Source organism: Gracilinanus agilis, chromosome 5 (assembly GCF_016433145.1).
Source record: "Gracilinanus agilis isolate LMUSP501 chromosome 5, AgileGrace, whole genome shotgun sequence".
NCBI classification, from domain to species: domain Eukaryota; kingdom Metazoa; phylum Chordata; class Mammalia; order Didelphimorphia; family Didelphidae; genus Gracilinanus; species Gracilinanus agilis.
Genome location: NC_058134.1, coordinates 281,831,115 through 281,857,009, shown reverse-complemented (window position 1 = coordinate 281,857,009; position 25,895 = coordinate 281,831,115). Strand labels below are relative to the sequence as shown.

The following is a 25,895-nucleotide window of genomic DNA, read 5'->3' as shown; positions in this document are numbered from 1 at the left end:
TAAAAAGATATTGGAGATTTGAACTCAGGAAGATGAGTCTTCCTGGCTCCACTTGTATTCTATCCACTGCACACCGCCTAGCTGCCCATAAGATTCTAGTTTGCAGCTTTTCTAGAACTATGGTCATTCCTGTGGCATTGACAACTATAGGCTTAACAGAAGGCTTTTCTGGTGCATGTTGCTTTGTTATAATGGACTCTGGCTGATTTGCTTTTTACCATGTTTTATATTATCATCAGTGTGGTTACACTCACTGGCTTTAGTTTAATTCATAAAGATTCAGTTTGAGTTAAACCACACTCAGTGTTTATTTAAACAAATGTTTCTGTTTCTGTTTCTCTCTCTCTCTCTCTCTCTCTCTCTCTCTCTCTCTCTCTCTCTCTCTCTCTCTCTCTCTCTCTCTCTCCTCTGAGCCCCCCAACCCATCCACAACTTCGCCCTTCGCCCTTCCCCAGAAAGTCTGTGGCAGTGGAAAAAGAACGTGGGGGCGGCTCCTAGCACCAAGGGAGTGGGGGGGGGGGCTTGGACAGCGCCCGCTAGGGAAGGGCCTTCTTCACCCCCTTCTCCCCGATTTATACTGGGCACAACAAGACATTGTCTGGGAAGGCAGAGGACGCGGATCTTGATCATTCCGCCTCCCTCCGTCGGGATGGGGAGCTGAATCTCCCCGCTCCCCTCCTCCACTCCTCGAGGGTGGAGCCGGGGCGGCGTGGGGCGGGGAGCGGGGATATTCTGCTGCCAGTTCTTAGCCAGCGATGTCAAACTGGATGGCCGAGAGGAGCTGGGTATCCGGGATTCAGGGTTTCTAGGGAAAATGGGGGGCATTTGGGGAAAAGCCCAGGTTCTCTCTGGAGGGAACAGACGGGAAGGGATGATTAGTTCATCTGACAAATTAAGGAAGGGAGCCCGGATCTCTTCCCATCAACAGCCCAACCCCTTCCACCTTAAGAGAAGCCCCGCCTCCCGCTCTTATCCAGACTCCCCCCCTCCCCAACTCCAGCAACCCCGCAGAGTAGAGCTGCAGCGGGAGGGGCTGAGGCAGAGAGGAAAGGGAGAACGGGAGACGAGGCTGAGGCTGGGGGGTTTTCTCTACAAAGCTCCAGAGCCAGCAGAGAGAGCTTCCCCAGCTCCTCTGCCCTCATCAGCCTTTCTCTTCTTCCTTCTCCACAGAGCATCAGGCCAAGAGCTTGAGCCGGCCCTGTTCCCCTCTCGTCTGTCTCTGCTGAGCTCCCCCAGCCTCTCCCCAAAGCGCCCCCACACCGCCGCCGCCGCCACCACCACCGGCCAGCACCATGGCGGAGACCAACAATGAATGCAGCATCAAGGTGCTCTGTCGATTCAGACCCCTGAACCAGTCGGAGATTCTGCGGGGTGACAAATTTATCCCCCTTTTCCAAGGGGACGACAGCGTCATTATTGGGGTGAGTGCCCCCAGATGAGGCCTCTGGGGTGCAGGGATGGGCATCTGCTCTGGCTGTCGGGGTTCGTGTTTGTCTCTGTGCTCCCTCCATCATCCCCCCCACTTCCGCAGCCCCTCCCTCCCTACTCAGTCCCTAGCCCAGGCCTTGGATGGGTGTGGCTTGGGCTAGGGATTCAAGTCTGGATTCTCTGCAGAGGTTCCTTTAGCGGCTCCCTTCTAGCTGCCACCCCAATCCAGTCAGTGATCTCGAATCTTCCCCCACCCCCCTGCAGGGTGCTAACCTAAAGGCTGTCTCCTATCCAGAGGTCAAGATGCCATTCCTCATCTCATCCCTCCTCGGGGCTTTCATCTGCTGCCCTCTGGGATGGGAGTCCCAACCACACCCAGGCAGAGGCTCTTCAGGCCCCCCCCCCCCAGAGGATCCAGACTCCCTTTTGTTGTTTTGATCCTCTGCTCCCCCCAGGATGGCCTAGTGTTTGGAGCCAGAGGATAAGAATTTTTGGCTCTGAGGACTTGTAGACTGGAGCGGCTATCTATCTCCAGCTCTAAGCCCCATGGCCATTGCTTTGACTTGGCTCAGTCATGGCTCTGGAGGTCATTGCTATGCATCATCTCACCCCATTTTGGGTTGGCAGAAAAAGCCTCTGAGGCAAATAAATAAATGAATAAATACATAAGGCTATTTACATCCCCTCAGGCCCAGACTTAGTAGGGAAAGGGGTTCCAGGGAGGGCTTATTGGAGGCTGGGGCTCTTGGTCCCCTCAAAAATACCCAACCTGTTCGTTATCCTTGTCTAACCACCTCTTTTCATAGTAACCAGCTGAAACCACTTCAGTTTCATCACAACAGTCCCCACCCTTGGAGGAGGAGATCAAGAATGCACGTCATTCCCCTGCATCAAGGTCTAGGCTTGATTCTTAGGCCCAGGCTCCAGGCCAAGCCTTTGGCCATATCCCTAAACACTCCCCAAACCATAATTCATGCCGGTCCCAAGTGGGATAACCAGGGTCTGTGGGGTGGGAGGATGGACAGGTAACCCCTGAAGTTGGAGGAGAATGTAAAGGTGGTAGACCCCGAGAGCTGCAAAGTCTGGTGTGGGGTTTGGGTGGGGAGAATAGTAGAGCACAGATTTACTTGGAGCTCGGCTGGAGCAACCATTGTCAGGAAAGGCTAAAGATGGGGACAGTGGAGCTTTAGATATAAGAGGAATGGCCAGAGAGACTCATTCCTCCCTGCCTCAGTCCTCAAGGACAACCAACTCTGTTCTGTCTTCCCCCCAACTTGAGCACTAACTGTTGACTCAAAAAGATGGAAGCTTCTTTGCCTATCATTTTAATGTGTTTTTAGTTTAGTTTTTTTTTTTTGTGCCAAGAAAATAATATGGGTTTTTCTTTCCTGGTTTCCCATCCTTTCCTCCTCTTCCTCCAATATTTCCTGAACCTGTCCTAAAAAAAAAATCCCTGCTTACACTCTGGAGATGCTTTTCTCTCTTTGAGCAGCCTTTGGTATAGCAGAAGAAAAACCCCACTAGATTTGGAGACTGAGGACTTGGATTCAAATCCCAATTCCACTACATATTACTTATGTGATGTGACTCAAATTTAAATTCTCCTTTTCTCAAAAATGGGGGTTGAATGAAGGGATTTTCAAGAAGAGTCTGGGTGATGACTCCCTGAGAGATTCCAGTACAGTGAGATTTAAATTAGGTGACCTCTGGACTTCTCTCTGATTCTTCAGAGATATTTAGGGTCTGCTCAAATTCTGGATCCTCAGATTCAACGAAACTGCGATTAACTATGGGCCTAAAGACATAAGAGAAAAGGAGGCTGTGGAAATTTGAGTAGTTAGTGAGAGTGAGAACCTTATTAGATAGATTTTACATTCTCTAATCACTCCCTTATTTTAAATGTTGTGGATGGATTTTTCATATGACACTGAGCTAAACTTCAAATAATTTCTTTGATAATACTTTCTCATACTATGCTTCTATTTGATTAAAAAGGTAAGAGACGTTGGGTCACGTCTCCAAGCTTTCCCCAGTTAAGAGAGTATGTATCCAAAGAGAGAAAGGAAGGCAGAAGAGAGGATGCAATTGAGACTACCTGTCTTGTTTCCCTCATTTTTCTGGCTTCAAATTTTCCCCATCTCTCTCGTCTGTCTCATTCTATAAGCTTGAACAGAGGGGCCATTTTGTCTCACTTCCTATTTTACATCCATGTCTCTTTACAAAAAGGAATTGAGAACTGAGAAAGGAGGCATTTCTAGGACTATTGGGCATTTTTGAGGGAGATTCCTGGCTTTGACAGAAGGAAAGAGGGAATCTCTTTTCTCTCTGTCCTTAAGATGGAAGATGTTGAGAGGAATGAGTTAAGGAGGGTATAGAGTTGTTTCAGGATCTGCTAAAGTGTTAAGGGAATATCAAAGGAGGTATGGTTGTAGGGGAAAGAGAAGAATAAGCTCCCTTGGCCCTAACTCCTTGTAATCTTTTCTTTTCTTCTCTCTTTGTAGCCAGCATTATCTGGTCTCAGGAGGCCTTTTGTAAAAACAAACAAACAAAAAAAGACAACTTAGTGAGCCTTTAGGGGACAATAGTGCAAACTCTATCCTTCTGCACCCCCATGCCCACCCCTATAAATTTCCCCCACAGATATGAAAGGGAAGGGTCATAGGCAGTATTCATAGCTTATTTTATATTAAAATGGTGTCTGGGTTATGGTGGGGTGTGCACTCACTCTCTTCTTGTCACTCATTGTTTCTCTGTGTGCATGTATCTCTCTGACAGCTCTGATGGAGAAAGGCCTGGTGTCTGGGGCGCCAGGCTGTCTAGGATGTATCTCTACCAGAATCGAGGTGTAGCAGACACAGGAGGAATGATAATTATTCCCACATTCTAGCCTCCCTCCACAATAAGCTCCTTTCCTCTCACGATTACTAGCTGCTTCTTTCATAGCACCTAGGGCCCTAAAAACTATCTTACTTCCCTTTCCAAGAGGCTGTGGGGTATTAAAAGATTGAGCTGGATGGGAAAAAAAAACAACAGGAATTCCTCAGGAAAATTTGGCTTGGGTCTTGATTTTTTATTGCAGGATTTCTGGAGATGGGGTTGATGGTAGGAAATAGCTGGAGGGTCATCTTGAATTCCTTTGGCATTTGCAGGGTGGATCCCAAAATCCTTTTAAGTTTTGGGCAGCCAAAGGACCAAGACCCAGGGAGAGAAGACAAGGAAGTGAGCACTATAGAGTCTGTGGCTCTGGCATTACTATGGTGACAATCCCCAAGAGCATCACCATGGAGACAGGGTTCGGTGTTCTCAGTTCAGAGATTACTGGGTATCTTAGAATAAGAAGGTTGAAAAGACTACCTGCATCTCTTCTAACATAGAGATTCTATAGAAAATGGTGGGAAGGAACTCTGAGAGATATATGGACTAGATGGGAATAAGGAGAAGTAGAGAGAAGAAAAGATTTAGCTTGGAAGAGAAAGGCTATGGATAGGTTACATTCTTTGGCTGGAATTTCCAGGATCTCATTTAGAGATGAGAGCTCTCCAGTGTCTTTCCCTTTGTTATTTTTCATGAGATTAGAGACTGTGGTGAGTGGAAGAGAAGTTAGATACTGGAGATTAGAAGCTAAAAAGGGGAAATGTGTGTACATTTCTGACCTAACCAGCCTCTTAACTTCCCTGATATTTTAGCATCTACCCCTACTTCGCTGTCAGGGTGGAAGCTCATTGGAAGTGACTATGGTAGTTGGAGGCAGGGAGCAAAAGAGGCATCTCCATCTCTCTCATGAGGCTGGAAAATGAGTATAGTACCTTGAAGTCCCACATTTCTGCCCTTAGTTCTACAAAATAATTTTTTGAAGAGAAGCCTGGGATGGAAGTCTAAAGCATTACTGGGGTTTAATTAATTGACTGTCTCCATGATGAAGCTATGCTGTCTGCATTCCACCCTGGGCAAAATGGTGATGAATTTTTATTCTGCCAGTAGCTACATCATTCCTCTACTGTTCTCTTTGGTAGTGCTTCCTCTTTTCCCCCAACACTTCCTTGCTCTCCCCACCAATCAAAACTTCCTCTAGAAAAGAACTATTGCACTATTGCACTATTGTCCCCTAAAGGCTCACTAAGTTGTCTTTTTTTGTTTGTTTGTTTGTTTGTTTTTACAAAAGGCCTCCTGAGACCAGATAATGTGAGGGTTAGAATTAGGATTTGAAACCAGGCCTTTTTACAATCAGTTTAGTGTCTTTTCCTCTACACCTCACTGTACTTAATTAACCATCTATTTACAGCTGATAGGTCTAAGAATCCTTCCTGGAATTATCCTGAATCTTCTTTGATTTTTCTCCTTTACCTCTAATCCCGGCAAAAGCAAAAAGGCCAGGAGCTTGGGGAGGGGGGCAGCTGAGACAACTGAATGCTTCAGGACTTGGAGAGCTCCCCCACCTCCAATGTAGCTATAGCGCCCTCTGGAGCACTCCAAGGCCTCTGGAATCCTACGGATGGCAGGGCCACTGGCTGTTAACCATTTAGCCATCTTTGCTGAAGCTCAGCTAGAGGAATTGTGAGGACAAGGTTGGGGTTGGCTTAGGGATTTGTGTGTGTAATCTCCTCTGGCTGTATGCCTGGACTCATGAACCATGGGGAGAGATTACGGCTGAGAGGAGACTAGGATCACTGGCCAAAGAGCAGATGGGTTTTGGTTTTCCCTGTTTCTCAGTAATTGGCTCCAAACCCGAAGCCAGTGTTGGGGAAGGGGGAAAGTTTGCATTTCTAAAGGCCTGAGCTGGAATTTTCATATCGGTGAATTGTTACTGCTTCTCTCTTTCTTGCCCCATTTTCTCTCCTAAGTGACCAGGTTCAAAGATGTAATGGCTTCCTGTCTCATCTCTCCTAATTCTTTTTTTCTCATTCTTTATTTATTAGCTCCCTTACTGCAAACAAACACAGTTTCATTGATTTCCCACTCCCTCCCTCTCATTTTGGCTCTTCTGAATTTGCCTACTCTGCAACTCCTCCCAGCCTTTACCTTAATGTATAGAGCGACAGGGTTAAGGGGGAGAGTTTTGTCCTTCCTCAGGAATATGGAAAAGGGAGCATCATCTCTCCTCATGCCTGTCCCCTTCTCTGTCTACTCCAGGGAAAGCCATATGTGTTTGATCGAGTATTCCCTCCGAACACAACACAGGAACAAGTTTATCATGCATGTGCCATGCAGATTGTTAAAGGTAATGGATATATTTTGAGTGAGGGATGGGGACAAGTTCTTCTTGGTCTTCTCTTGTGAACCTCGATTCTCTTTACCAAACACCCCACTTTTTTTCCAGATGTTCTTGCTGGTTACAATGGCACCATTTTTGCTTATGGACAGACATCTTCAGGAAAGACACACACTATGGAGGTGAGAACTCTGGCATATTTGCAGAAGTAAAGAAAGGGCCTGGAGGTTTTGAGGAGGAGCTAGCCCCTTAAAATGGTCTTCTGTCTTTGTGGAGAGGGACTGATCCCTAGGTATATCATACAATGCCCTGACTGAAAGGTACACTGAAAGGTTTCATCCAGAAACTTGCTGAGAATGCTTTGGACGATATTTCATTTCCAGTGCGACTCCATTTCCTCCTTGATACATCCTCCAGTTTTCTTCCTGTTATCCTAGAAAAGCAATAACAGAGTCTATCCCTATGTCTTGCCATGGTAATTGACCCAGATCACTCCATTTTTCACACTTTTCATGAAATTTCCTCTCCTTTCTCTATTTCTTCTCCACTAAGGTGTTAGTGACCTTTAAGATCTGAAATAACAAACTTCTGATTGATTCTGATACTGTGAGCCGGCCATTCTCCTTACTTTGTAAATTTATACTTAATTTATATCACTTATGAGTCAATCTGTGGCAGCTTTTTCTGTTTTATGAATGAATACAAGTTGATACAAATAATCTGTATATGTGTGGCACTTCCATCCTATACGCCCATTCTTTCTATGACTCAGTCTGACTTTGAGATGCTTCTATTCATCCAGGGGAAGTTGCATGACCCTCAGCTGATGGGAATCATTCCTCGAATTGCCCGTGACATCTTCAATCATATCTACTCCATGGATGAGAACCTTGAGTTCCACATCAAGGTGAGTGTGGCAGAATAGTTAGATATCTTTGGCAAGTGGAGAGGATGGTGAGGTCAGATATATAATGGAACTCTAAGGGAATTCAGATTCTAAGTTTAAATTTCTCTCCTCTGGTGAGCTTTAGCTCACTTTTCCTTCCCAGGAGTTGGGAGTAGAGCCTTCATAGATTATGCTGCCACCTTCACTCCTAACCTCCCTGTCAGCAACATCCCCTTTCCTAGCCTCTCTATGGGAAAACAATGTGATACCACGGGAAGAACACTGGATTTGAAGTCAGATGACTTCTACCTTCCCCTCCAAATACATATACTGCCATCTCTTGCTCCCCAATTCTCCTTATTATCTGTACAGGAAATGTGGCATTGCCAAGATCAAATCCCTCTTGAGGTGTTTTTTTTTTATTAGCTCTCTATTGCTAGATCTGCAGCTATGATCTGTAAGAGTGGTCATCCCTTCTCTCTCTACCACTGCCATTTGTTTTTTGCCCCACCTCTAGAGATTCTTAATTATTTCCTATCTACTCCTCATAACCCCCCTCCCTGAGTAATTTTAAAAAATTATTAGCAATTATGTGAGGAAATAGAAGTAGAATAGACATATAGTACAGATTTATTAAGTTTATAGAATACAGACTTAAGTTAACAGCATGGGAATCTTATTCTAAAGTATCCTTATTCTAGCCATAAATATAAACAGACTTCTAAAAAACTAGGCCAGCTGCCATGCTTCCTTTAGAAAAAGCTACATATGTGTTTCTTCTTAGGTATCTCCAACCCAGCTCATGGTTGCTTTTCACTTCTGAGATAGTACTCCTTATGATTCCTCACTATTTACAAGGCTGACCAGCTAGAGAGCAGCTGGATCTAGTTAAAAATATTGTATTTGTCCCAACTTACAGCTTCATCTATTTGGGGAAAGGAGCCACAGTTCCTTTCTTCTTCCTATCCTTCCTCACCAAGAAAATATTCACACTAAGTTACATGTAGACATAATGAGTAGCCCAGAAACCCCTCTTACTCTAGACTGTGGCCTCACACAAACCAGGTCCAATCCTGGCAGCTGTACCCAAGATGGTCATATTGTCTCCTTGACTCATTGCTCCCACCTGGAGTTCTATAGAGTAGAACCTGTAGAGTAGGTTCACCCCAAAATGAGCAGAAGGGCATTCAAGGCCAAGGAGGCCTAAGGATTACAGTACAGTAAAAAGTCATCAAGAATACAGGAACCTTTTTTTCTATGCCCAAAACATGCCCAAGACAAAAGACTGAGAATAATGTTTTTAAATTCAATAAAAAGAATCATAAAGGAAACCAATGCCCTTTTACCATATTGTATCAAAGCTTCCTATACTCAAATGTCCTTTTACTGCAAACCTACACTGTAGATACAAGGTATCCCATGAAAAACAGAAATACAATTATCACAGTATTAAGGAAAAAAAGCAAGTTCACAGACTGCAGGTTAAGAATTCCTGGTTTAAGGAGAGGGGACCGGTACAAAGCTTATGAAAAGGATGCAGAGATGTGGTCAAGAAGCTTCTGAAGTAGAAAGGAATCACAGATTTAAAACTGAAAGGAGTTTTAGAGATCATCTAGACCAATTCTCTCATTTTAAAGATGAAGAAATTAAGGTACATAAAGGTTAAATAACTTAGCCAAGGTTGCAGAGGTGCCTGAGAAAGGATTTGAACTGGATCCTCTGGCTTCAAATCCAATGTTCTTTTCAGGGATTCACATTGTTCTCCAGTGGAGGGGCTAGGGAAGGGAGTGTTGCTGACAGGGAGGTTAGGAGTGAGGTAGGCATGAGGACTATATCATAATGAGATAGAGCATTCTGATGGGGCTGTAGAAGAAGCCAGGGGGAACAGGCTATCACCCATTCTCTTATTCACATACTGTTATCTCTCTGACCTTGCTGTTGTTCATGCACAGTACTCCACTTCCAGATTCTGGGCTTTTGTATTAGCTCATCCTATGCCTTGAATACTTTACCTTTTCCCCTGTGCCTTTCTTTTCCTAGCTTCCCTAACTTGTTAGTGCTTTTGGGATTGCTTTGCTTTTCGTCTTTGCATCCCCCTGCACAGTTCTTAGCACACAGTAGTTGTTTGATAAATGCTTCCTTGATCAATCGATAAACTATTCACTCAGCCCACTCAAGCAATGGGTCTATTTTTTTTATGTGCTTCAGTTGTAAGTCATCATACTGGGAAGAGGAAACTGAGCCTAAACACTGGTTTCCTAGCCCCAGGACACAGGGCTGCTCTACTGAAGAACTTGGGTCTATCTTCTCAAAGTCCAAGAAAAAGGAGTGAAGCCACTCTTCCAGCCTGATTTTAGAGACCACAGAGAGCCCTCCTACAAGAATTCCTTTGCTTCCTCTCATGAAGGCACCCACACTCTTTGGGAGGAGCCTGCCAGATGCCTCCAAACAAAACCATTACACCTTGAATGGAGTCTCATCAGACTGATTGAGGAATTCCTCATGTTGATACAGTATTCCCTTGATCACAAATAGAGTTGTTCATAGGTATTAGAATTAGTAGGAACCTTAGAGACCCTACAACTATTTTACATTATGATATTTAAAGCAATAGCTATAGGATGACTCATACTTTATTTAGCCCAAAGTGTTTTATTTAAAAAAAAAAAAGGAAAGTTATTTATCTTAAAGGTATTGATTGGCATTTAGGAATGACAGTGGATATGTCTTTGGAGATAGGAAATGTATATAGAGCCATGTAAATTCAGACGTTTTAACTACAGAACTACATTGTAGAGGTCAGATTTCTGTAGTTTTGTGGCTTAGATTCCATTTTTTTTGAATCTTAGTTCTTTTTTAAAAAAAATTATTTTTATCATCATGCAAAATACACTTCTATATGGGTCAGTGTTGTTAGAGCACACTCAGACAAAACCAAAACTCCCAAATAAAACCAGAAATACAATGATGGGAAAGATAGTCTGCTTTGATCCACATCTATCCGACTCCACCAGTTCTTCCTTTGGAGATAGATAGCTTTTCCTGTCTTAAGTCTTTCAGGATTGGATGATTCACACTAACAATTTCAAAGTACTTTCCTGACACCATCCCTACTATGGTGGGTTTTGTTGTTGTTGTTGTTGTTTTTACAAATCACCACAGTTTGCAAATGAAGAAACTGAGGCTCAGAGAGCTTAAGTGACTTGCCTAAACTACTTGACTTGGATTTCAAGCACATGAATCATCACTAGAGATTTAGTCATCTTTTTTCCTATACTCTACTGTCTCTCACCAAAAGTAAGGGAAGTCATTTCCTCATAGGTGCCTTTTCCTCTACCTAGGTTTCTTACTTTGAGATTTATCTGGATAAAATTCGTGACCTGCTGGATGGTGAGTATTAGTTAATCTAAGGATCTGGAAGTGACCAGAGGGGAAAGTGGGAGATAGTGAGAAGAAATTTTCCCATTCCTATTCTATTTGAGTACAATTTGGGAAGAGATGCAAAGGATAACTACTTCTCTATGGGGACACATGGCCCCCATGAGTTTGAATCTTTCTAAGAATTAAAAGGCTATAGAAGATAAGAAGAATTTATCTTAGAAATAAAGGACTACAAAAAAAAGAAATAAAGTACTACAGGTTTGGGAGAGGAGCTAAGGAAGACCAGCCTGGAAAAGAGGCTAAGGACATATATAGTTCTTGGGCTAGAAGAGGTGAGCAAAGGAGTTAGATTTCTGGAGGTATTTCATAACAGCTAAAAAGGTAGGGAATTTTCCTTCCCTGTGAAGCATGAGGGGAAAATACTTCTGCACTTCTTGGTAGGGATGGTAGGGAAATAGAAGCAGAGGAGGAACCTGGGATAACAGATCTCCCTTCTTCATTCCAATTCAGTGACCAAGACAAACCTATCTGTGCATGAAGATAAGAACCGGGTCCCATTTGTCAAGGTGAGAGTGGGGTTGAAGGAAGAATGGTGAATTAAGGTCAGTCTGAAGATTCAGAATATCCCATATATTAATTAAAAATGGCTGTTGGGGGGGAGGGTTGTGCTATATATATGCTGAAAAGGTCAAATGTCTAAGTAGATCAAATTTGAAGAGTAATTTTACAATAAACTGAATGTTATTGAACCTTGGGACTGAAAAGTTGTGTAGTCTATAGACCAATGTGTTTATGTCTATATTCAATCTATAGGGTTGTACTGAGCGCTTTGTGTCTAGCCCAGAAGAAATTCTAGATGTGATTGATGAGGGGAAATCAAACCGTCATGTGGCAGTCACTAGTGAGTAGGAAAATGAAGATTGTGTGTGTGTGTGTGTGTGTGTGTGTGTGTGTGTGTGTGTGTGTGTGTGTGTCTGCTTCTGCCTTTGTGCCTCTCTTTGGGAATAAGAGGCCAAGGAGCAGAAGAGAATCTGGGGCATCTTTATCCTTCAGGAAAGGAGAGTCCCTTTTCTATGTGGGCCAGGGAAACTGAGCGGGGGGGGGGGGTTGATGTGGGGGGGGGGTGTCGAGATAGCTAAGACCTCTCTCTGTCTAAAGGCACGGAGGTGGAAGGTCTGTTTTGCTGGATGAGAGGTTGCCTAACATCTCTGACTATCTGTCTATCACTCTACCCTTTTCTCCCTCACCACTTTCAGACATGAATGAGCACAGCTCCCGAAGCCACAGCATTTTTCTCATCAACATTAAGCAGGAAAACGTGGAGACTGAGCAAAAGCTTAGTGGGAAGCTCTATCTAGTGGACCTGGCAGGAAGTGAGAAGGTTAGCAGGAGGGGCAAGGTTGGGAATGGGAATCTCAGAGGGGAAACCTTTTTCATCAAAGTTTTTGAAGACCTGGCTATTCCTGCCCAGTTGTCTTGTTTAGACCTGATCTCTATCCCTCCTACCTTGAAAGAGCTGAGAAACCTTGTGTAGGAAGTAAAAGTTCAGACTCTTTGAAGCTTCTCATGTCAGATACATCCTCCCCTCCCTCCACAGGTCAGCAAAACAGGGGCAGAGGGAGCCGTGTTGGATGAAGCAAAGAATATCAATAAATCCTTGTCGGCATTGGGGAATGTGATCTCTGCCCTGGCTGAAGGCACAGTGAGTATCCCTTCTACCTTTGTCCTCTGACTTCCTCCTGGTTTTCCCCACATGTTTCTCCATCTTCTTATCCCTTCACGCCAGAAGTTTTTGGGTCCCAATTCAATCCCCCCACCCCCTTCATACCAGGTCCCTTTTTCCTCACTCAGTCTCTCTTCTCCCCAGAAAAGCTACGTTCCGTATCGTGACAGCAAAATGACTAGGATCCTTCAGGACTCTTTGGGAGGGAACTGCCGGACAACGATGTTTATCTGCTGCTCTCCATCCAGTTACAATGATGCTGAGACCAAATCTACTCTTATGTTTGGGCAAAGGTCTGTGACCATCCTATCCTTTCTCCCTCAGAATCCCTCATAACTCTCCTAGCTCAGTACATTCTCTTCCCATCCTGCCTCTTCAATCTCCAGGCCTTCTCCTAATTTTCTTCTCTTCCTTCCTTATCCCAGGGCAAAGACCATCAAGAACACTGCTTCAGTGAATCTGGAACTGACTGCTGAACAGTGGAAGAAGAAATATGAGAAAGAGAAGGAGAAGACGAAGGCACAGAAAGAGACCATTGCCAAGCTGGAAGCTGAGCTAAGCCGGTGGCGAAATGGTTAGAGTAGAGTAGGCCCCTGAAGGAAAGAAACCCCTTTAGGTGGGGGTGGTGAGCAAAAGGGAGCACTCTGGAGACAGAGCAACCCTGTGTGAGAGGGTTATATGCAAGGTCAGACTATGAAGGAAGCTTCTGTTCCTGGAGAAATGGGGGTAGGGCTGCTAGTTGGCTCAGTGGATAGAGAGCCAGGCCTATAAATAGGAGGTCCTGGGTTCAAATTTGGCCTTAGACACTTTCTAACTGTGGGACTGTGGGCAAGTTACTTAATCCCCATTGCCTAGCCCTTACCACTCTTCTGCCTTGGAACCAATATATAGTGTTGATTCTAAGATGAAAGGTAAGATTAAAAAAAAAAAAAAGGAAATAGGTTAATTGCTAGGTGAGAGGGAGAGATTTTCTTATGAGGAAAAAGGGTCTTTCTGGAAGAATGGGAAGTTTTTGACAGGGATATTTCTTTGGTAAAGAAAGGTTTTGTGGCAGGAGGTAGAGTAGTCTAAGAGGGATATTTCTGATTGGAAGGGAAGCCTCTATGATTGTTCCCTTTTTCTCTTTATGGATTGGGTATCTCTGATTTGATTGTCTATCAAACCCTTTTCCTATACTGCTTCCTTAGGGGAGAATGTGCCTGAGACCGAGCGTCTAGGTGGGGAAGAATCAACCCCTGGAGGGGAGCTTTGTGAGGAGACACCAGTGAATGACAACTCATCCATTGTGGTTCGAATTGCACCTGAAGAAAGACAGAAATATGAAGAGGAGATAAGACGTCTCTACAAGCAGCTAGACGATAAGGTGATGAGGGAGGGAACCAGAAAAGTAGGCATTATGGGAAAAGAAATGAAGAGATTTCAGGGAAGAGGCATAGAGTAGAGGAAAAAAGGTGGCTTCTCTTTGTGGAGGTGGTGGGGGTATGGAACTGTTCCTAATTAATTCAGATTTCTCTCAGGATCCTTCCCTCATACACATTTCATTCTAGTTTTGGTAATTCTAAAGTAGATCCTAAAAAAAACAATTGAGAGAGAAATACAAAAATCTCATTCTCTGCCCATTTCTCCCCCTTGCCTCTAACAGGATGATGAAATTAATCAACAGAGTCAACTGATGGAAAAACTTAAGCAACAAATGTTGGACCAGGAAGAGGTAATTAATTATATTTGCAGCAGTAAAGATGGAGATTAGAACTCAGAGAAGATTTCCCAGGGTTCAAAAAGATAGGGGAGAAGGTAGGGATGGGGGAGTTAGATGTTTCTTTTTTTGAAACCTAGAGAAACTCTATATTAGGATGGGAGAAAAGGCATTCCCTTTACAAAGGATAACCCTGAGAACTTGTTAAATTATTGGGGCTTCTCTTAGTCACATGGTGAAAAGGCCAAGAACTTCATCTCAATTGACTTAATATGTCTAAGCTCTTTTATTCAGCAAAAAGCCTACTTTCTCTTAGATCTTTTGCTCAGGAAACTAGACTGAGAATCATAGGATCTTGGACTGGAAAAAAACTCAGATCTAATCCAAAGGCATACCAGAGTAGGGATTTGTCTATAGCAGTGGTTCCCAAACTTTTTTGGCCTACCAGCCCCTTTCCAGAAAAAATATTACCTAGCGCCCTGGAAATAATTTTTTTTTAATTTTAATAGCAATTAATAGGAAAGATAAATGCACCTGTGGCCATCACCATCCTCCTGGATCACTGCAGCACCCACCAGGGGGCGGTGGCACCCATTTTGGGAATCACTGGTCTACAGTATCTCTGAGTATTTCATTCACCTCTAAAGGAGGACCTCCAATGATAGGAAATTCATTAACTTCCCAGGATAGCACATTCTACTTTTAGAAATTCTAATAAGTCAAAGTTAATAGGAATAAGTGGAAAGTCTTACATTTGGGTTAAAAAAAACTCACAAGTTCAAGATGGAGGAGTCTGTTTAGACAGCAACATGTTTTGGTGGACAAAACGTTCAATATTAGTCAACAATGTGATACGACAGTCAAAATAGAGATCTTGGGCTCCATTAAAAAGAATTTAGTACAAGGAAGATGATGGTGATTTTTGATACCTTGATTCAAAGGATCAAGTCCAAGATCTGTCATGAGATACGTGATTACTAGAGTCAGTTCAGAAAAGATCTCCTGATGAAAAGCAATGATGCTGAGTACGAGCAGCACCAGGAACATCAATGCCACCATGCAGATGATTCCAGCATATTCACCAATCCTTACCACAGGTTCAAGGTATAGTGTATAGTACCTAAGGAAGCTCACTACCTTCTTGCACATAGCCTGTCTTGGTCTGTACCACCCACCAACCCCTCAATGTTCTCCAGCATACCAGCAAGGGTGTCCCCTTCCCTGGGAAAGCCATCAGGAGAGGGTTCCCCTTCACATTGATCCAGGAACTCAGGGTTGTCTGAAACTCCGACAAGAGATCCCCTTTCTTCCAGGTAAATAGAAAGTCGTTGTAGTTAGACAGAAAGAGTATTACCTCTCTCATGTTGTCAGAAAACAAGGCACCTTGCAATACTACCACCATTTGTTCTGTTTTGGAAGTAGTTGTTGGAACCATACCAAGAAAAAAAAAAAGAAATCTTATAATTAAGGAGGGTTTGAGCATTTATCCAAGGTGTATAGCTCCTTGTGAGGGGCAGGACCCTTTAGGCCAGGGTGAAGAACCAGGGATGGAATAAAGAAGGGCCAGAGAAGGTCTATCTATGCCAAAAAGTAGTCTTTCCTGGGGCAGCTAGGTAGCTCAAGTGGTTTGAGAGTCAGGCCCAGAGATGGGAAGTCCTGGGATCAAATGTGGCCTCAGACACTTCCTAGCTATATGACCTGTAATGAGTGAAGAAGAAAAAGGGGTTGCAAACAGGTAAGAGAAAGGATTTTGCAAAGAGAGGTTATCAACATTAACCATCAAGAATATATACATTATTTCAGACCCTGGGCAAGTCACTTAACCCCCATTCCTAGCCCTTACCACTCTTCTGCTTTGGAACCAATACTTAGTATTTATTTTAAGACAGAAGGCAAGGGTTTAAAAAATAGTCTTTCCTTATTTGGGTAAATCTTCCTGGAGCCCGGATCCCAGAAACTTCTGGGCCAAGGAACCCTCTCCCCTCTTAGGATAGTGCTAATTCAACAAAGAACATGGCTTATCTGAAGTAGAATACCCAACCTCAGTGGCATGATAACAAAACTGTTGTTTAGCAGGAACATACTTCTTGCCCTAAGATGGAGGAAGAGGGCTAATTTGCCAGTTGTGGGCAAGGACTGTACACAGTAGGTGGGCATTCTGAATTATATGAGCAGAAGTAGTTGCCTTGTTCCTGATTAGGAGAATTATATAGTCATTTGTTTGGGATAACATAGCATCACAGCCCCCCCCCCCGATTCCTGACTGGTAATGGATTCACCTCCCAACTTCTGCCTTTTTCATAATGGCATCAACAACGTGGTTGTATATTTTGATGGAGGGAATATGTCTCTCCAGTGAGGGCTGATCTGCCCCACAAACAACTGTAGGATGTTGGCAGTATTACAAAAATCCCTTTGTTTGTTCTGACCCCTAAGGGGAGAGCTTCTGACTGTCAAATCCTCTTCATTCTAGCCTCTAGACCCTTTGGACAGATACCTGGCCCCTGCCCAAGAATCAGTGTTAATGAAGATTTTTATCCAACCTACCCATCGCACACACTAGCCACATAGCTTGAAACTGTTCACTGAGAGGATCTTCCAGGACTTCCATCCCTCTGGGCATTACCTATTACTATATCAATGGCCTCTGAAGTCCAATTGTGCAGAGGACAGAGCAGCTGGTGAATCAGGCAGAATGATGTTCCTCAAAATTGAAGTCTTCATTGGTGAAGCCATTTAACGATTAGGCTAGCAGAGAAATCAGAGGTTATTGGGTGAAACTGGAGGGTTTTAGCCCCTGCAAACTTTTCATAAAGGGTTCTAATACCTTAGGGAACTGAGAGGGCAAGACCTTGAATTTACCTTCAGCATTTAATAGTAGAGGCCTCTCCCCAATTATACTACCCATCTTATTTGAGAAACTAACTTATGTTACCCAATTCTGGACAAAGTACAATTAATGATAATAGTCAAGGCTGCAAACAATCTAAGAACTGCTTTTCAAAAGTGGTATAATAAATGGCAACTCTGGAGACCTTATAGTTCCAGAAACCCAATAGTCTTTTGGTCTAGTTACCCCTAGGAGCTTGCTAAAGGCTATACTCAGCCTGGTCTTTATGGACAGAGACTTCCCACAAAAAACGGGGCCCCAAAGGACCCTAAAGGCCCATGGGGAAACTGGTGAATGGCCCACTTTAGGCCCACTTTGTTGTTCTGGGCCCCACTCGAAAAAGACTTATGGGTGACTTGGCATATGAGAATCATCGGGATACCTAGGTGATGAATGTGGGTTCTCCAAAAATCAGAGTGTAATAAACCTCTGGGCTTCCTTTTTGGATTGTGGAAAATCAAGGAGCAGTAGCTTATTCTGGATTATGCACTGAATCATTCTCCCTATCCAATGTACTACTCCCCAAAACATGACTGAATGGTCTGGACCCTGGATCTTAGTGTTGACCTCTCCTTGTTCTTCAAATGGGCTGCCATCTGACCTAGAACCTTTGTCACTGTAGCCTCATTCAATCTGGTCAACATTATATGATCAATGTGATGAGGGAACCAATGCCTCAGAAGTGAAGGCTTTATCAGGTTTCTGCCCATTGGACTGTAACAATATGAGAGAAGAGTTCAAGTAACCCTGAGGATGAATGGTGAATTTATGCTGGACTCCTTTCTGGGGGAATTTGAATTGCTCCTGCCTATTTCTAGCTATAGGAATAGAGAAAACACATTTTCAGTGCCAAGAACCCTGTCCCAGTCAATGGTGGGAGCAAAGACGGTGGATTAGGAAGAAGCAATAAAGCCCATCTTGGACTTTCCCCATACATGCCCCTGATTACTTCATTTAAGACCTAGAAGGAACTCTGGATTGAGTTGTGATCAGGAAAATCCTAGGAAAACTATGGTGAGTCATTTTTCTAGCCCAATTCAGTAGGTGACAAAAGGTATCTGTTGGCACTGGGGTAGGACTCTAGCCAGGAAGGAACTGCCTAGTTCCTTTAAGTGAAGGGACTAAGCTGGGATCTGATGCTATGTACTGAAAGCAGTGATCTTGGATCCCACAGGGATGTGTCTGGCACTGTGCAGGAAGCAGGAACAGGACCCAGATGCCAGTTCTGTCCCTCTAACTCCAGATCTAGGTCACAGATATAGCATAGACTTAGGAGGAGATATGTGACCAGGAGTGACAGAGCGGGGCAAGGAGTGGTCTTGGAGGTATATACTGAGCAAAGAACATGAGCAGCCATTAGGCTCTGACTTCTGAATAATGCTTGGATTCATTCCCCAGGCAAGTCTGAGGTTTGCAGCTGAGTAAAGAAGTCAGAGAGCTCAAACCAACAGGGAGCCTTCAGTTCTATTGCTGGGAATCAGTAAGTCTTCCCATTAGCTGAAAGGTTAGGGCCAGCAGCAGTCTTCAACCAGGGGCCAGCCTGTAGTTGTGTTACCCAGACCCAAATCAGAGAAGGAACTTGCAAAATTTAAACCAGAATAGCTAGTTCTGTTTAGATTGCCCTAGAGTGGACTACTCTAGGCATACCCAAAGTTACAGATTCCTGGCCTGAGTTGCCCCTATCTTCCTTGAAGAACTCAGAACTTAGTATTTAGAGAAAGTAGCATCAGAATCCTAGAGAATACAAATCAAGCCCAAACAAAACCCAAACATTTACTCTAGAAGTGTGTATAGCCAGGCCTTAACAAAGTCATGAAGTAAGGTTGGAAGAATAAATAAATACTGTCACAATGAAGAGCTGGTCTATAGAGAGATGCCCAAGACTACAAACCCAGAAGAAGAAAATGACTTCAAAATATATACAAGCAAAGTCTATACAAAGCAAACACTGTCAGCCTGAACTATCTGACTGACCACTGATGGGGCAAGAAACGACCTCAGCAATTGTCATGACAACTTTGTTCAGCACACTGTGGTTTTAAACTGAAGGCTGCCAAGGTGCCACTTTTTCTTCATCAGTCACACAGGATAATTATAAAGGGAACTGGTATAGCCTTCATCTCTATCATTAGGGAGGAAATAGTTTTTATCCTTCTGGAAACTGAAATGATTTGATTATAACTCCACAGCATGGCTTGGTTATCTCCAAGGATTTCCATTTGACCCCAGCCACTATAACTGGCATAGAGGTTTGTAAGGCAGGATCGATTTGATTGGTGGCCATAGTGTATGGCAGGCTATAGCAGCTGGGGATAGCTCTAGTCTACCAAATCCATCTCTTTTAGGAATTTTTTTTAACTGCAAAGAGTTTTATTGGGATCAAAAGGGATCAAAATGTTCTCACTTTTTTGACAAGTCAGGCAGCAGCAGCCTCCCTGGCAGTTCTCTCAGCAAGCATCCGTTGCTTCTGCTTTGCAAGACATTTCCGAGCAGATGAATCGGCTCCAAGTTCCTGATATTGATCCTGATAAACCTTTGCAACCTCATATTTCTGTTTAAGCCCTTTTATATAGTTTTCTGTTGGTAGCTTTCTCCTACTCTCTGCTGACAGGCCTTCAAGCTTTCCTGGCCAATATTAACAATTTCTTGATCAACTTTTATAGTTTCTTCTCTACCACATTTTTGCTTCAAACATAGCCCCTCCCTTGCAGATCCCTCTTGTGGAACTGGTTGCATCAGAGATCTCTAACTGATTCGACAGATTTCACTTAAGTTTCTATAAGCTTCCTAAGGGGATAGAATTCTGTAGCAGAGCATCTCTGAGTTGTCACATTGAATCATGACCTCAACTATTGTTTCAGTGACTCATCAGGTTTGTTTGTTTGAACTTTTCAAGTTTCTTGGTGAGAAAGCCCACTCCATCCTCTGCCCCTTCTGTGGAGTTCACTCCAGGAGGACAGAGCAGGGATATTATTAGGATACTTGTGATGTTCCAGTTTTTATCCTTGATTCTGCTCTCATTCACTTGTTAAAGCCCTACTGGTAAAAGGACTCCACAGCTTTTTTTTTTTTCAATGAAATCTCTGGATTGAAAATGATATTTCCCACTTAGCCTCTTGGTTTTTATTTCCGTCAGCATTGCTTCTTTTACTTGTGCTGATATTAAGTCCACTGTGATTCTTAAAAACTCTGAATGTACTTGGATAGTTTCCTTTCATTTTCTATATGCTATAATCAGTAAGTATCACTTAGTAGAGATTGCTCTTCAGGTGCTTATCTTTATTTTCTACATCAAACACCTTTAGCATCCACTGGGCTAATCTCAGGTCAGTAGGATCCCCTACGTTGTCTCATGTAGAGGCTTTGCCCATGGCAGCCATAGGGTGCCAGAAATCAACCCAGCCAATGTGGCAAGGCCTTAGGAGAAACTAGCCTCAACTACATGGAAGGCCTTTAGTTGCTACTGCTGCAGCCACACAATTACAGAACTTTACATTTATCCCATACAATTATTAGATCTGATCTATTAACACTTGTCAAGATCTTTCTAGATTTCGTTGTCATCTAATGAGTTGGCCATTCCTTTTAGCCTTGTCATCTTTAAATCTGATATTATCCACACCTTCATCCAAGTACATTGGTCAAAATGCCAAACAAAACAAGGCCTGGGGTATATTGCGTTACAGATCTTCCCTTCTCGTTGATTCATTAATCGGGTCTCTTTGAGTCTGTTCATGCAACTTTATCCACCTAACTATCATCTAAACACATCTTTCCATTCACTAATATCACTATGCTTTGTCAAACGTCTTACTGAAATCTAAGTATACTACTATTACATTTTCTTAATCTACCAATCTAATAATCTGAGATTTGGACCTTTACCTCTCCAGATCAAGAAGCCACGAAACTGGTAATTCAGAATAGATGAACACTAACACCTGACTTCCCACTTTCTAAGCTGCTGGTGCCCCTAGGAGGTGGCAACAAGGTCATTCATTTTTTTCTACTAATGTAATAACTCTGAGATTTGGACCTTAGTCTTCCAGGCCAGGGAGCCACAGGGCTAGGCACTCCCATAGATATCCACTAGCACCTGATTCTCCATTCTCTCAGCTGTTGGTGTCCACACGAGGTGACAATGAGAAGGTTCAGCAGGAGCTGAGTCATCTGCAGTCAGAGAATGATGCAGCCAAGGATGAAGTAAAGGAGGTGTTGCAGGCATTAGAAGAACTGGCAGTCAACTATGATCAAAAATCACAGGAAGTTGAGGAAAAGAGTCAGCAGAACCAGCTGCTGATGGATGAACTGTCCCAAAAGGTGGTAAGTGACCAAAGAGTCTTGAGGTATGTCCACCCCCAACTAAAGCCCCTTTCCCTCCCCTCCAAAGAGAACATTATACATTATTTGATTTCATGCCTTCATATGTATACTAAAGAGCCCCTTGGTTTTTGCTCCTCACTCACTGCCTCTATTCCGTGATTTTGAAATTTCTCTAGTTCCCTTCCATCATTTCTCCAATGCCAATAAGATCACAGGCTCTCCCTCCACAAAGATCTCACTGGGTAGGGAAGGAGAGTCTCTGTTCTGGGGGAAAAGGATAGGGTATATTGGTAATGATGGTGGTGACTACCTTTAGGCTACCATGCTGTCCCTGGAGTCTGAGCTGCAAAGGCTACAAGAAGTCAGTGGTCACCAGCGAAAGAGAATCGCTGAGGTCTTGAATGGGTTGATGAAGGACCTAAGTGAATTCAGCGTCATTGTGGGCAATGGGGAGATCAAGCTGGTAAGTAGGGATGGGGTCTCTCCTTTGCTAAGTCTCTGCTCAGAGGGATGAGAAGAATTGGGGAAATGGAGTCTGTTAGCTCCTTTGATCTGAAGGTCTCTGGTACTGAACAACGGAGAACTGTGATTCCTACATTTAAGGAAATGCTAGTCTAAAAGAGACAAACCATACATCCATACTTCTAGGAAACAAAATTGTTTTTAAAACTAGACAGACAAGTGCAAAGCTGATATTATAGTAATGATAATAATTGCTTGGTGAGAGAATAAAGAATAAAAAAGTATTCGGGGTAGGGTAAAAAGGGGATTTCCTAGGTAGGGGTAAACTTTGAGTCAGGTTTTGAAAGACAGTAGCAGCAACAGAAAAAATAGCTATGCACAGAGTGGTAGGGTTGGATCAAATTGTGAGAAATATGAACTCCATGGCAAAATGAAGTCTTACTGAAAGATTAACATGATAACTAGAGGGACAGGTGGTTGGGGTAGAGATGGGGATCCTTGAAGGCCGAGTTGAAGAATTTTGATTTCCCGCGGCTGGTATCAAGTATTCCATCTTGAGCAGGGGATCTAGGAAAAACAGAAGAGCTGTGCTGCCACCTGAGAAAATGGCAGACACTTCAGCAGAAGGGAAGGGGGGTATAATTTTAAGGAGGATTCCTCTACAGTTAAGACAGATTGTGGCCTCTTTTTTTTCCTTGCTTGATCCAAAGCCGGTGGAAATAAGCGGAGCCATTGAGGAGGAATTCACAGTGGCCCGACTCTATATCAGTAAGATCAAGTCAGAAGTCAAGTCTGTGGTTAAGCGGTGCCGGCAACTAGAGAATTTGCAGGTTGAATGTCACCGAAAAATGGAGGTGACTGGGCGAGAACTCTCTTCCTGTCAACTGCTTATTTCCCAGGTGAGGGCCCAAGGATTGAGGGCCTTTTGTAGGGGATAGAAATCTTCCCCTTCTACCAATGTGGCTATTCACTACACCCTACTTCTAGCCAAAATCTACTGGAAACCTGAGGCCAGGGGATCATTAGCAGAGGGAAATGATAGAGATTCAAGGTGATAAACTGAAAGTTGATAGGGTCTAAACTCCTAGGCTGGTGGCTTCTGAAGGCAGTGTCTCTGGAATATTACTGGCCCACCAGAGTACATAGCAAAATGCAAAGAACTGAAGCTGTAGGGAAGGTTGAGGAAACTTTTGAACTCTCAGAAGATGCCCCTGCACCTCTGTTTTTACCCTTGGACTCTGCCTCTTCCCCTTCACCAGCATGAGGCCAAGATCCGCTCCCTGACTGAGTACATGCAGAGCGTGGAGTTGAAGAAAAGGCATCTCGAAGAGTCCTATGATGCCCTGAGTGATGAGCTTGCTAAATTACAGGCTCAGGGTGAGACCTTCCTCCTGTCTCCACTTCATCTGGGGATTTGAGGCAATCTGTGTGTGTGTATGTGTGTGTTTCTGTTTCTGTAAGGTGGGGAACTCCCAGAGAGGAAACCCCTTCTCCAATGCAGATCTACTATTGTTCTGCATCTACAGTCTCAATTGCCTGATGCACTGAGAAGTTATCTGATCGTACAGCCAATGTATTGCAAACTCCAACCCAGGCCTTCCAGACTTGGAGGCCAGCTCTCTATCCATCTTATATATGTGCTCTCTCATATGAGAAGAGATAATAATTAACAGGTCCAAAACAAGCAGCTCCATGGCCTGTTCATTCAGGTTCTGGCTAGAAACTAATGATGTGAATTTTTGTAATAATTAGGAATTAACTTGCATGAGGTTTAATCTGTTATCAACCAATGACTCTCCCCAGCCCCTGCTTTATCAAGTTAGACCATGCCAGACTGGAGAAACTTATTTTGGGGGCCCATTTAATCAATAGCCCCACCTGGACAGCAGCTTTTATCACAAAGGAATGAGTTATTTCCCTGGAAGAGGCATGTTCAATGTTAATTGCTTCTCTACTCCTCCCCAGAAACCGTGAATGAAGTAGCCTTGAAGGACAAGGAACCAGACACACAGGATGCTGATGAGGTGAAGGTGAGGGAGGGGGGAGGTGGGAAAGTTGGGGAAACTGCCAGGCTTTGGCAGGGTGAAGGCTGTTCTGGATTTCATAGAGATGAAGTATGGGGGGGCAGCCTCTGTTCTTAATGGGGAGGGGTATCATTTGCAGAAGGCACTGGAACTACAGATGGAAAACCATCGTGAGGCCCATCATCGGCAGCTGGCCCGGCTTCGGGATGAAATCAATGAGAAGCAGAAAATCATTGATGAGCTTAAAGAGTAAGGAAATCTAACTAGCTGATCTGCTATAGGCCCCCTGGTCCTCTTTGTCTTCCTTTATTGCCTCCAAAGTTTATTCTGAGGTCCCGGAATAAGTTCATTAATTGTGCTCTCATTCATTTAACAAATATTTTATATATAAGCACTACGCCAGGTGCTATAGAAGAAACCAAGGATATATTTGAAATAATTTTCAATTCATACCTGGGGTTGGTGACCCCAATTAGGCTCTGATGTCTGAAGGTAGATGGGTCAGTCCTGATTTGCTTCTTCTCTTTTCTTTATTCCTGATCTATCTTTTATCTTTATAGCCTAAATCAGAAGCTTCAGCTGGAGTTAGAAAAACTGCAGGCTGACTATGAAAAGCTAAAAAGTGAGGAGCATGAGAAGAGCATTAAACTACAGGAGCTGACGTGAGTCACAGGCATGCCTGGAACTCTAGGAGTGCATGAATACATGACTTAGCATCTGTAGTCAGGTGTGATTGTGCCTGGACCCAAGACACACTTGCCCACATATGTTTGTAAAGACAGGATAACTTGGTGGGGAGAAAGGAGTAGGGGGAAATGGGCTAGCATCATAAACAAATTCTCACTTTTTCCATGTCTCCTGATGTTGATCTGGCTGAAGATTTCTCTATGAGCGACACGAGCAGTCCAAGCAGGACCTCAAAGGGCTGGAGGAGACTGTTGTGAGTAATTCTGTACAGGGCTTTGGGAATCAGTAATCTTTATTAAGATAGCTTCTAAAAGGGAGGGATCTCTGGTCTTTGCCCTCAGATTCCTTTCTGAACCTCATTTTTCTATTCCTTTGCAAACTGGTGTTAAACAGATGTCTCTCACCAGGAGACATCAGTGAATGATCAGTGTCTCACTTTAGTCCAAGGAAGTGATGAATCCTGTTTTCTAGCTCTCTTCAAACATCTTTCTCCTCTCTAGGCCCGGGAACTCCAGACCCTCCACAACCTTCGCAAGCTGTTCGTTCAAGACGTCACGACTCGAGTCAAGAAAGTGAGTGTCATTTCCAGTGTCTTCCTGATCTCTCTTCTCCTTTGTATTTCTCAAGCCTCTATATATAAGGCTAAGCTGACTCAGTCTGGACAAACTTCTGATAGGTTCTATCTCCTAACACTATACTCCTTTCTACTAAAGAGTGCAGAAATGGAACCCGAGGACAGTGGGGGGATTCACTCCCAGAAACAGAAGATTTCCTTTCTTGAGAACAACCTGGAACAGCTTACAAAGGTTCACAAACAGGTAAATTTGGAGAAAGAAGATGATAGGGTTTCCTGATGACAGTTTTTCTGGCTACTCTGACCTCTTCCTTGGGAGCTTCTTGGGCTGACAAGAAACTTAATTTGAATGCTTTCTTTTCCTCTCCTATCCCTAAAAATACTATCTTTATATTTGGCTTTGTTTTTCCCTTTCTTCTTCCCATGATTATCATTTATCTTTCTAAACATGGCAATCCCCAGCTCCATCTTGGGGAGATGAGTTGGGATGGCCTTGAACAAAGAGAAATGGGTTGGAACTGCAGCAAGAATTTCAGTTGGGCTTTAGGAAGAACACCTAACAGATGGAGATAAACAGGCAAACAAAAGAAACTGTGTATCCTCCAGGGGTCT

General features: G+C 43.6%; 1 protein-coding gene across 1 annotated transcript in view; it reads left to right on the top strand.

Moving 5' to 3' along the window:
- The first annotated feature begins 1,286 nt into the window (after positions 1–1,286).
- Positions 1,287–25,895, top strand: part of KIF5A (kinesin family member 5A) — a 30,885-nt gene continuing 6,276 nt past the window's right edge. Inside the window, exons 1-23 of the mRNA XM_044679463.1 lie at positions 1,287–1,421; positions 6,559–6,646; positions 6,746–6,819; positions 7,440–7,544; positions 10,865–10,913; positions 11,415–11,470; positions 11,718–11,805; positions 12,161–12,285; positions 12,502–12,606; positions 12,772–12,920; positions 13,053–13,201; positions 13,815–13,990; positions 14,270–14,338; positions 21,330–21,536; positions 21,853–21,999; positions 22,709–22,897; positions 23,258–23,375; positions 23,964–24,028; positions 24,162–24,271; positions 24,583–24,684; positions 24,902–24,962; positions 25,210–25,281; positions 25,423–25,527. Of these exons, the coding sequence (XP_044535398.1) occupies positions 1,293–1,421; positions 6,559–6,646; positions 6,746–6,819; positions 7,440–7,544; positions 10,865–10,913; positions 11,415–11,470; positions 11,718–11,805; positions 12,161–12,285; positions 12,502–12,606; positions 12,772–12,920; positions 13,053–13,201; positions 13,815–13,990; positions 14,270–14,338; positions 21,330–21,536; positions 21,853–21,999; positions 22,709–22,897; positions 23,258–23,375; positions 23,964–24,028; positions 24,162–24,271; positions 24,583–24,684; positions 24,902–24,962; positions 25,210–25,281; positions 25,423–25,527 (2,538 nt within the window). The 5' untranslated portion in view covers positions 1,287–1,292. The remainder of the gene's footprint in view (positions 1,422–6,558; positions 6,647–6,745; positions 6,820–7,439; positions 7,545–10,864; positions 10,914–11,414; positions 11,471–11,717; positions 11,806–12,160; positions 12,286–12,501; positions 12,607–12,771; positions 12,921–13,052; positions 13,202–13,814; positions 13,991–14,269; positions 14,339–21,329; positions 21,537–21,852; positions 22,000–22,708; positions 22,898–23,257; positions 23,376–23,963; positions 24,029–24,161; positions 24,272–24,582; positions 24,685–24,901; positions 24,963–25,209; positions 25,282–25,422; positions 25,528–25,895) is intronic.